Source organism: Bison bison, unplaced genomic scaffold (assembly GCF_000754665.1).
Source record: "Bison bison bison isolate TAMUID 2011002044 unplaced genomic scaffold, Bison_UMD1.0 scf7180017864317, whole genome shotgun sequence".
Classification (NCBI taxonomy): Eukaryota; Metazoa; Chordata; class Mammalia; order Artiodactyla; family Bovidae; genus Bison; species Bison bison.
Genome location: NW_011494889.1, coordinates 7,626,777 through 7,637,202, shown reverse-complemented (window position 1 = coordinate 7,637,202; position 10,426 = coordinate 7,626,777). Strand labels below are relative to the sequence as shown.

General features: G+C 36.6%; 1 protein-coding gene across 1 annotated transcript in view; it reads left to right on the top strand.

Moving 5' to 3' along the window:
• Positions 1 to 1,149: 1,149 nt before the first annotated feature.
• LOC104997965 (chromosome unknown open reading frame, human C1orf101) overlaps positions 1,150 to 10,426 on the top strand; it is a gene marked incomplete at its 5' end in the record, with an annotated part of 138,826 nt that continues 129,549 nt past the window's right edge. Inside the window, 4 exons of the mRNA XM_010852945.1 lie at positions 1,150 to 1,179; positions 6,042 to 6,115; positions 6,396 to 6,465; positions 9,380 to 9,450. Coding sequence (XP_010851247.1) covers positions 1,150 to 1,179; positions 6,042 to 6,115; positions 6,396 to 6,465; positions 9,380 to 9,450 — 245 coding nt within the window. The remainder of the gene's footprint in view (positions 1,180 to 6,041; positions 6,116 to 6,395; positions 6,466 to 9,379; positions 9,451 to 10,426) is intronic.

Genomic DNA, 10,426 nt, shown 5'->3' with positions numbered 1-10,426 from the left:
TGTATTTTTTTGTTTGCCTTCCATGTCAATTTCCGTATCAATCATTTTCTCTCTGGTTCTTTACTTCTTTCATTTATATTCTCTGGTTGCTTTTCTGTCTTTCTTCAATGCCTTTTATTCAGTTTTTGTTCAAACATAATCTCCCACTATTTTAATCCTCATTTCCTTTATAGTTATGTTTCATTTCCTAGTTCAGTCAACTCATTTCTATTTGTGGTTCATTTCTGTCCCTAGTTTGTGAATTTATAATTCATAATTTTTCATTCTCACCATTAAATACTTGTTTGAGAATATTTAGTTTAGAATGTTAGTTTGCAGTTTTCTTCTGCTTTGTGTGTGTTTTTTTTTTTTAAGGAAGTTTTATTAACCGAAATGTTTTTATTTTCATTTTCTGTCCTCATATAAACAGCTTATATCCACGAATTACATGGACAGGTTAGCAGCTTGGTTTGTTTTAAGAGACTTCTAATTAGTTTGCTTTCTTAGCTCATTGTAGCAAAGTACAGTTTCTTTAATTGATGGCTTCTTATTGAGGGTGCTGTGGTTACTTTGAGGTTTGTTTGTTTGTTTGTTTTAGCTTTAATATCCTACATTTCTCTTTCTTGCTTCTCTTTCCCCTCACCACTCACTTTCCACAGAGTGTCTCTCCTTTATCTTCTCTCCAAAAGGGATGCCTTTCTGAGGCTCCTACCTCAACTCTCACACACTTTTAATTCTTTTCTTCATAATCAGTACTCTGATCTTCCAGGAGTCTTTTTACAGTGTTTTTCTTCTTCTTCTTTTTTTTTTTTTTTACAGTGTACTTTCTTTGGTTGATTTCAATTCAGTCTTAAACTTTTGTTCCTCTTTTCTGCAGTTTTTCAGAAGCTCTTTTACACAAAAGATTATGACAGGGACTTGAGTGAGAGCTCTGCTAAAAGTTTTTGTTTATTTTTTTACCTAGAGGCTTCTTGTTGGCTGCAGTCCATGGGGTTGCTAAGAGTCGGACACAACTGAGCGACTTCGCTTTCACTTTTCACTTTCATGCATTGGAGGAGGAAATGGCAACCCACTCCTGTGTTCTTGCCTGGAGAATCCCAGGGACAGGGGAGCCTGGTGGGCTGCCGTCTATGGGGTCGCACAGAGTCGGACACGACTGAAGCGACTTAGCAGCAGCAGCAGCAGCAGAGGTTTCTTGAAGTGTGTATTGTACTTTGTCTTCTAGTTATACTGTAATATAGAATTTTCTTGGTTTTATTTTTTGATCTGTGTATTTTCTCTCTCTTTTTTTTTTTTAATTTCTGTTTTGATCTGTGTACTTTGAGGGGAAATGTGCGGAGAGAATTGAACTATTGGACCACTATTACCTGGGCTAACCATAATTCAACTACCACTCATATGCTGATACATTGTCAGAGTATTGTCATTAGCTGTTATATTCCTTTTTTAATAGCCACCATGTAGACATATTTCTGCAGAATAATTCCTATTTAATACCTAACACCAGTCCTTATGTTGATGTCTCTGCACTCATTTTGGGGATCTGAATCTCTTTTTCAGGTAGTTTCAGGAAGGGCTCATAAGAGCAATATTTCTTGAGTTGTTTTATGGTCATAAGACCTTATCTGTGAACTTTTATCTAAAAGTTTGTGTATCCGGATACAAAAATTATGGCTAATATTTTTATGTCCTTTTGTATATCTTACTTTGTTGTTTTTGACATAAAGTGTTGCTTCTGAAAAGTCTACTGGAAATCTAATTTTCTTTCCCTTGTGAATAAATTGTTCTTTTTGTCAGGATCCCCAGAAGGTTTCTTATCAACTTCAATGCTTTTATTAATATAGATCCTAGGTTGGTCTTTAAAAAAAAATCATTCTTAATTGTTTTTCCTATGTATGAGTTTTGCCCTTTCAGTACATTGTTTCAAGTAATTTTTCTTCACATATTATTCTTGAATTATTGTTAATGTTAATGCTATTTTTCTGTCTCAATCGCTTAGGTTTTCTTCTTCCCAAGTATGTATATATTGGATTTTCTTTGCCTGTCTTTAATATTTGTCACTTATTCTTGAGTCACTTTTTATCTCTTTATTTTTAAAAACCTTCTATTTTTCTCAAAACCTTATTTATTAGGTTTATTCACAATTGTGCTAATTTAGGTTTTTTCTAAATTGACTTTTTATTTGTACTTTTTCCTGAGTTTAGCTTATGAGTTTTAAATTCTTATTTATATTTTTCTTTCATAATTTCTATCATCTTTTATTTATTTTGCCTCGTTTTGAAATAGGCATATCAGTCATAACTCTCCATAGGAACAGAACCAATAGAATGTATACATATTTATATTAGATTTATGTTAAGAAATTGGCTTATGTGATTGTGGGAACTGACAAATCTGAATGAAATCTTTAGGCCAGGCCAGAGAGTGGAAATTCAGGCAAGAGATTGATGTTGTAGTCTTGTAGCAGAATTTCTTCTCTAGGAAACCTTCGTTTTTGCTCTGAAGGCTTCCAGCTGGTCAAAAGGGGCCTCACCCACATCATCAAAGTATTCTCTTTTATTTGAAGTCAACTGATTGTAGATGTAAACCACATCTATAAAATAACTTCACGCTGCTGCTGCTGCTAAGTCACTTCAGTCGTGTCCGACTCTGTGCGACCCCATAGACGGCAGCCCACCAGGCTTCCCCGTCCCTGGGATTCTCCAGGCAAGAACACTGGAGTGGGTTGCCATTTCCTCCTCCAATGCATGAAAGTGAAAAGTCAAAGTAAAGTCGCTCAGTCGTGTCCGACTCTAGCAACCCCATGGACTGTAACCTACTAGGCTCCTCCGTCCATGGGATTTTCTAGGCAAAAGTACTGGAGTGGGGTGCCATTTCCTTCTCCGGAAATAACTTCATATAGAAACCTATATTAGCATTTGATTAAATAACTAATTACTACAATCTAGCCAAATTGACACATAAAACTAACCCTTATATTAAGTTATGAAAGTGAAAATGAAGTCGCTCAGTCATGTCCGACTCTTTGTGATCCCATGGACTGTAGCCTACCAGGCTCCTCTGTCCATGGGATTTTCCAGGCAAGAGTACTGGAGTGGGTTGCCATTTCCTTCTCCAGAGCATCTTCCTGATCAGGGGTCGAACCCAGATCTCCCGCATTGTAGGCAGATGATTTACCATCTGAGCCACCAGGACCCATGGTAGTTTCAATTTATTTATTGAGGGGAATTCCCTCGAGATCCCAGTGGTTAGGACTTCACACTTCCACTACAGGGGGTACAAGTTTGATCCTTGGTTGGGGAACTAAGATCCTGCAAGCCACATGGTGTGACCAAACCAAAAAAAGAGTGTTTACTGAGTGTGGTCTTAGGGAGGTATTTTTCTACTTTTTACTCTCCTTTTTCTTATTATAATTGTGTGTGATTTGAGCATGATCCTCTTTCTGTTGCACAGTTTTCTAAAGCATGAAATTAGTTTTCCTGCTCTTTAAGGAAGAAGTGGTGCGTCAAAATAACTTTTCTAACCTCATGGCTTTAGAGTTACCTCTTATGTTGTTCCATAGAGTGTCCAGGAATAAGGCTAATACTTTCTGAGCTTCCCAGATTGTTTTCCCCCCTCATTTATCTGTTGTTTTCCTTTCCTTTGTTCTTATTGTCCCTTTCCAGCTCAGTTGGTATTTTTTTCCTTGTATTTTGATTATGGATCGTTATTCTAGAAGAGGTCTTTGGCTCATTGATTTTGGAGTTCATGGGTCCCACCTCCTCTTGCCCTTTCAGACATTATCAGAGACTGAAGAAGAAACTGAAAAATATAAAAATCCCTCTGGTTATATCCTCAAATTGTTCTCCTACAGTGTCTACTGAATGCCTATAATGATTTAGGTGTTTCCTTCTAAGGTCTACTGTAGTTGCTTTCTTATGCTGATATCACACAAATCTGCTGGTTTTAGCAGGTTTGTTCCATCCCAATTTTTATTTTGGGGTTTTGAGGGATACCTTGTCACTGAATTCTATTGTTGATGCTGTCCAGTTGTTTTTTTTTTTGCTGCAATACTAATTGTTCTATTTGTGTTTATAATAAATTTGAATAGATTAAAACATTACGTCACCACTAACCCATCCCAATTTATTTTCTTTTGTAAATTCCTATTTTTCTTCTCTCTTATCTTTCTTTTTACCTTTGGGGGTTCTCTCATAGGTTATTGTATTAGCATCTTATACTGAAAACTGATTTTATTCACTTTCAAACTACCTTATTTCTTTTAAGGGTATTCATTTTCATTAGGACCTATTTACATGCTTCAAGTTTTGATAACATCAGTGCTTTTATTTTTTCATAAACATTATGTAATTTTCATTGTGATTTCTACTTTATTCCATGAATAATTCAGAAGTACAGTTTTTTTTTAAAGATTATGAATATCCTAAGATATTTTTCTGATTCACTTTATAAGAAATTACAATTTTATTTCACTGGTATCAAAGGTATAGTATGTATGATAATAATACTTTGAGACTGGCTAGCACTTCCCTTGGAGAAGGCAATGGCACCCCTCTCCAGTACTCTTGCCTGGAAAATCCCATGGACGGAGCAGCCTGGTGGGCTGCAGTCCATGGGGTCGTGAAGAGTCGGACATGACTGGGCGACTTCCCTTTGACTTTTCACTTTCATGCATTGGAGAAGGAAATGGCAACCCACTCCAGTGTTCTTGCCTGGAGAATCCCAGGGACAGTGGAGCCTGGTGGGCTGCCGTCTATGGGGTCGCACAGAGTCGGACACGACTGAAGCGACTTAGCAGCAGCTGCAGCAGCAACACTTCCCTTGTAAATGTGGTCAGTTTTGGTAAATGATCTATGTAGGAAAAGAATGTATTTTTTTATTGGTCAATTTTAGAAATACACACACACACACACACACACACACACACACACACTGACCCTTGAACAATATAGGTTTGAGCTCTCCTGGCCCACTTATACAATGTTTTTTTCAGTAGTAAATACTGAAGTACTACACAATCCAAAGTTGATTAAACCTGTGGATGTGGAATCATAGATACTGAAGAACTGTATATATAGAAGCCTAACTGTAAATTATTGGAGAAGGAAATGGCAACCCACTCCAGTGTTCTTGCCTGGAGAATCCCAGGGATGGGAAGCCTGGTGGGCTGCTGTCTATGGGGTTGCACAGAGTCAGACGTGACTGAAGCGACTTAGCAGCAGCAGCAGCAACTATAAATTATAGGCAGATTTCCCTGTGTGGAGCGTCAGTCCCCCTAGCCCCTGAATTGTTAAAGGGTCAACTATAATTATCTTTTTTTTCAAGTTTAATCTATGGCTGTAATCTATGTGTGTTAAAAGTCCACTATATATATGACTTAAAATATCTTCTAATAACTGTCAAATTTTGCTTTATATACTTTAGGGTTGTGTCCAATTTTCTGGTGAACTTCTTTTTTCTTCTTATACACTATCATTAATCCTATAACATCAAATCTATGAGACAACTGGTATTGTAATTCCCATTTTACAAGTAAAAACAATGAAGCAGTATTTATGTATGTATATATCTACATAATGATGTATACAAATGTACATAATTTTTCTGTAACAGTATTAGAAGGTGAAATTGGGCTCTAGATCTGGCTGAAGAGGAGGACCAGTGTTGAGACTAAGACTGATGATGTTAGGAAGTGTGTGATATACTTCCAGGAAGAAAGAACTTATAAATGAAAGAATGTAGAAGCAGGAAAAAAAGCAGAAATAAGGAAATAAAGAAACTGCAACTGAAGAAAATTATGATACTAAACACCTTCTAGACACTTAATAGATTATTTTTGAAGTAAAATAAAAAATATTACAGTTTAGGGGAGACTATTGAAGTGACATAAAGAAGTTACTTTTCCCTTGTCATAATACGTATACAATTTAAAAGGAATTGAATTTTAGTTATTCTTTCTTTAAACAATAAGAGACTCAGAAAATTGAACTCTACATCTAAAAATTGAGATACAAAATTTTGGAGCAGATTTTTTGTTTGAGCTATTTTACCTTCTTTTTCAGATTAAGTTAGAGTATGAAGGAACATCATTTTTTGAATGGAGTGCTCCAGCAACTTGTTCTATAAAAAATAAAAGGTAAGATTTTTTGCTGTGAAAATCAATGTATGTGTAAAAAAACATTCATATAGTATGGACATTTAGATTTAAGGCTGTGATTTAATGTAAATTTCTTTTCATTAAATAGATTTGAAAAGAAAGACAAAAATCACTTTGAAAATAGAAGTAAAATGTTGCTATATTTTTTATTTTTCTTATTAGCATACAATGGAAGTTTTTAGGCTTAAAAAGTTGTAGGGGAATCTCATATGCATCTATACTTATTTCTCCCTTCCCATTTTTTTTTTTTAAATGCTAGATTACCCAAGACAGAACTACGATGTTCTTCTCCTGGTATGCATGCTATAAAACCAATTGTTTCAGGCCCAGTAAGTTGATTTAAATGATAAATTAGTAAATCTTGAATAATCATCCCTGTTACATTTTATTTTGCCTTTTTTTTTTTGACGATTTTTACTTAATTTAACCCATTTTAAATGGTAAAGTTGTAACTATAAATGAGGTATTTAAAAATTATTGTCAGTTATCATTAATTTTTAGAAATATCTCATAGCAAATTGTTAAGTTATGAACTGATACAGTGGTTCCCTGCTAATCTGTGATTATACCTTCTGTGCTCTAAGTTAGCCATGGTCAACTATAGTCTGAAATATTTATATGAGAAATTCCAGAAATAGACAATTCACAAGCTTTAAAATGCAGTTATTCTGAGTGGCATGATGAATTATCTTGCAGTCCCACTCCATCTCCCCGAGATATGGGTTATTTCTTTGTCCAGCATGTCCTACCCATTAGTTACTTAATAGCTTTCCCAGTTATCACACCTATTAATTGCAATATTGTACTCCTTGTGTTTAAGTAACCTTAATTTTACTTAATAATGGCTTCAAAGTACAAGAATAATGATGCTGGCAATTCAGATATGCCAAAGAGAAGCCATAAAGTACTTCCTTTAAGTGAAAAGATGAAAGTTTTTGACTTAATGAGGAAAGGAGAAAGATCATATTGAAGTAGTTATTTTATTATTAATTATCATCAATATTTTGCTGGGCTTACTTTACAAATCAAACTTTATATTAGGTATGTATGTACAGAAAAAGCAGTATATATAGGGTTGGATTGGTACTATCTATAATTTCAGTCATCCTCTGGGGGTCTTGGACTACATATCCCACAGATAAGAGGGGACTATCGTATGTGATTTTTACATTAGCTTTTTTCATTAGTAAATATATTAAAGCCCCAGTTAACCATCATAATGATAATAGTACTCCCAGCTAAGTGAGACTAATATCATATACTCCTATGACAATACTCAGAACTAAGAGCCATTTCTAGCAGGTTTATTTGTATTCCACTACATTTTCTTCAACTCAAGAAAGCTGTGTGAGTGCAAATAAATGAGTGTTGTTGAATCCTCTCTAGTTTACAATAATAATAATAATAATGAATTTTGAGCATTGACACTGTACTAATTAGTAACAAAGTACTAATAGTTGAAGTTCCCACACAAGTGTATCTAAAGTCCAATGACTTTAGATGGTCCAATGACTGTGTAGAGACTTCGTGTGACAAATCCTGCCTTTACTTTGGGACTTGTGCCTTCTTTTTGCTTTTTTTTTTTCATAAGTTAACAATTTCCCTGAGTTCTGTTGCTTTCTTTTTACTTAATAATCTTTATTTTCAGGGAACAGGTAGACAGGGTGATGTGGGAGAGGCCAGATGAATATAGTAATTTTTACTTGAATTTGGCTTTTTGAGTTGAGTGCTTGCCAGTTTGTTTCATGACATGATTCCTAAAGAAGTAAAGGATTTCTTTCCCTTTTGTTATGTTTTGGAAGTCTACATAAATGTGTAATACATGTAAAAAGTATGCACACACACAAATACATATATATATATATATATATAGGAATATCTTTGTCACTTATATATAGTGTTATCAGGCCTTATACTCTTTAAGGAGGTACATGTACTTAAGGAGGTACAATGGGGCTTTCCTGGTGGCTCAGATGGAAAAGAATCTGCCCGCAATGCAAGAGACCAGGTTCGATCCCCGGGTGGGGAAGATCTCCTGGAGAAGGGAATGGCAACCCACTCCAGTAGTCTTGCCTGGAGAATTCCATGGACAGAGCAGCCTGACAGGCTACAGTTGCAAAGAGTTGGACATGACTGAATGACTAACACACACACACACTGACTTAATATACTCAACAGTCCTCAGTTATAACAACCTAAAATATCTCCAGGCATTGTCAGACACCTTCTTGCAAGCAAATTCATCTCTGGTTGAGAACCATTAAACAGAAAATTAATCAAAGTGTATTTCATTGAGGAAGACTGCCTAGGAAAACTCACTGTTTTCCTTTGTGTATTCACGGAGAACAATTCTGTGACCAGATCATAGCGGGGAGGGGTTCAACATGGACCAATTCTCCTATACCAGCTGGGTGTCTTACCATTTAAAGTTCTGGCACCATCTCCCTAGAGTTAACGTCACATCCTACAAGTTAAGGACTCAGTTCCACAAGACTGCCCTCACTTCAAGTGCTAATTGCGAGTCCCTGGTTGTCACCTACACTTCTGACTGACTGATGATGACAGGTGGTAAATTCAGGTTCCCATAACCTTTCCCTTAGTTTTGATAATTTGCTAAACAGCTTGCAGAATTCAGGGAAACACATTTACCAGTTAAAAGTAAGGATATTGTAAAAAAGATCCAGATGAACAGCCAGGTTAAGAAGTATACAGGGCAAGGTCCAGAAGGGTTCTGAGTGCAGGAACGTCTGTCACTGTGGAGTTGGGTACATTACCTACTGGCATCAACCTAGAAGCTCTCTGACTCTCACATTTTAGGGATTTGTGTGGAGATTTCATCAAGTAGGCATGATTGATTATTAGCTCATTTCCACCCCTTCTCCCCTCTCCGCAGAACGGGAGGCTGAACTGAAAGTTCTAAGCTGTTAATCATGGACTGGTCTTTCTAGTGATCAGTTCCCAACCAGGAGCCCACCAAGAGTTTACCTCATTAGAACAAAAGGAATTTAGGAGCTCTGTGTGAGACATTCCTATTACTAAGAATTACAAAAGTGTTAGCAGCAAGTGTCAGGAACAAGGGTCAAAGACCAAATATTAGCAGGTACTGGGGCAAATCTATATATGTATGTGTGTATATACATATATATACACACACACACACACGACATATAATTTCACAAAGACAAATATAATAGAAACAATCAGTCATCTAAATTTATCATAGTTTCTTTTTTTTTATTTTAGGATTTAGAGGAAGAACGCTATTTATCTGTGGACAATTCTCATATTTGCTTTCTATGGTATTATAAGACTATGTAAGTAATGCAAAAGAAAGGTAATTAATGCATTTTAAGAGTATTTAGCTTTCAGTTCAGTCACTCAGTCATGTCCAACTCTTTGTGACCCCATGGGCTGCAGCACATCAGGCTTCCCTGTCCATCACCAACTCCCAGAGCTTGCTCAAAGTCATGTCCATTGAGTCGGTGATGCCATCCAACCAGCTCATCCTCTGTCATCCCCTTCTCCTCCTGCCTTCAATCTTTCCCATCATCAGAGTCTTTTCAAATGAATCAGTTCTTTGCATCAGGTGGCTAAAGTATTGGAGTTTCAGCTTCAGCATCAGTCCTTCCAATTAATATTCAGGACTGATTACCTTTAGGATGGACTGGTTGGATCTCCTTGCAGTCCAAGGGACTCTCAAGAGTCTTCTCCAACACCACAGTTCAAAAACATAAATTCTTCAGCACTCAGCTTTCTTTATAGTCCAACTCTCACATCCATAGGAAGCTTGGTGACTCAGATGGTAAAGCATTTGCCTACAATGTGGGAATTCCCTGGGTTGGGAATTCAATCCCTGGGTTGGGAAGATTCCCTGGAGAAGGAAATAGCAACCCACTCCAGGACCCTTGCCTGGAAAATCCCATGGATGGAGGAGCCTGGTAGGCTACAGTACATGGGATCACAAAGAGTTGGACATGACTGAGCGACTTCACTCTCATCTCACATCCATACCTGATTACTGGAAAAACCATAGCTTTGACTAGACAAATCTTTGTCAGTAAAGTAATGTCTCTGCTTTATAATATGCTCTCTAGGTTGGTCATAGCTTTTCTTCCAGGGAGCAAGCGTCTTTTAATTTCATGGAGGCAGTCACCATCTGCGGTGATTTTGGAGCCCCCAAAAATGAAATCTCTCACCGTTTCCACTGTTTCCCCATCTATTTGCCATGAAGTGATGGGACTGGATGCCATGACCTTAGTTTTTTGAATGTTGAGTTTTAAGCCAACTTTT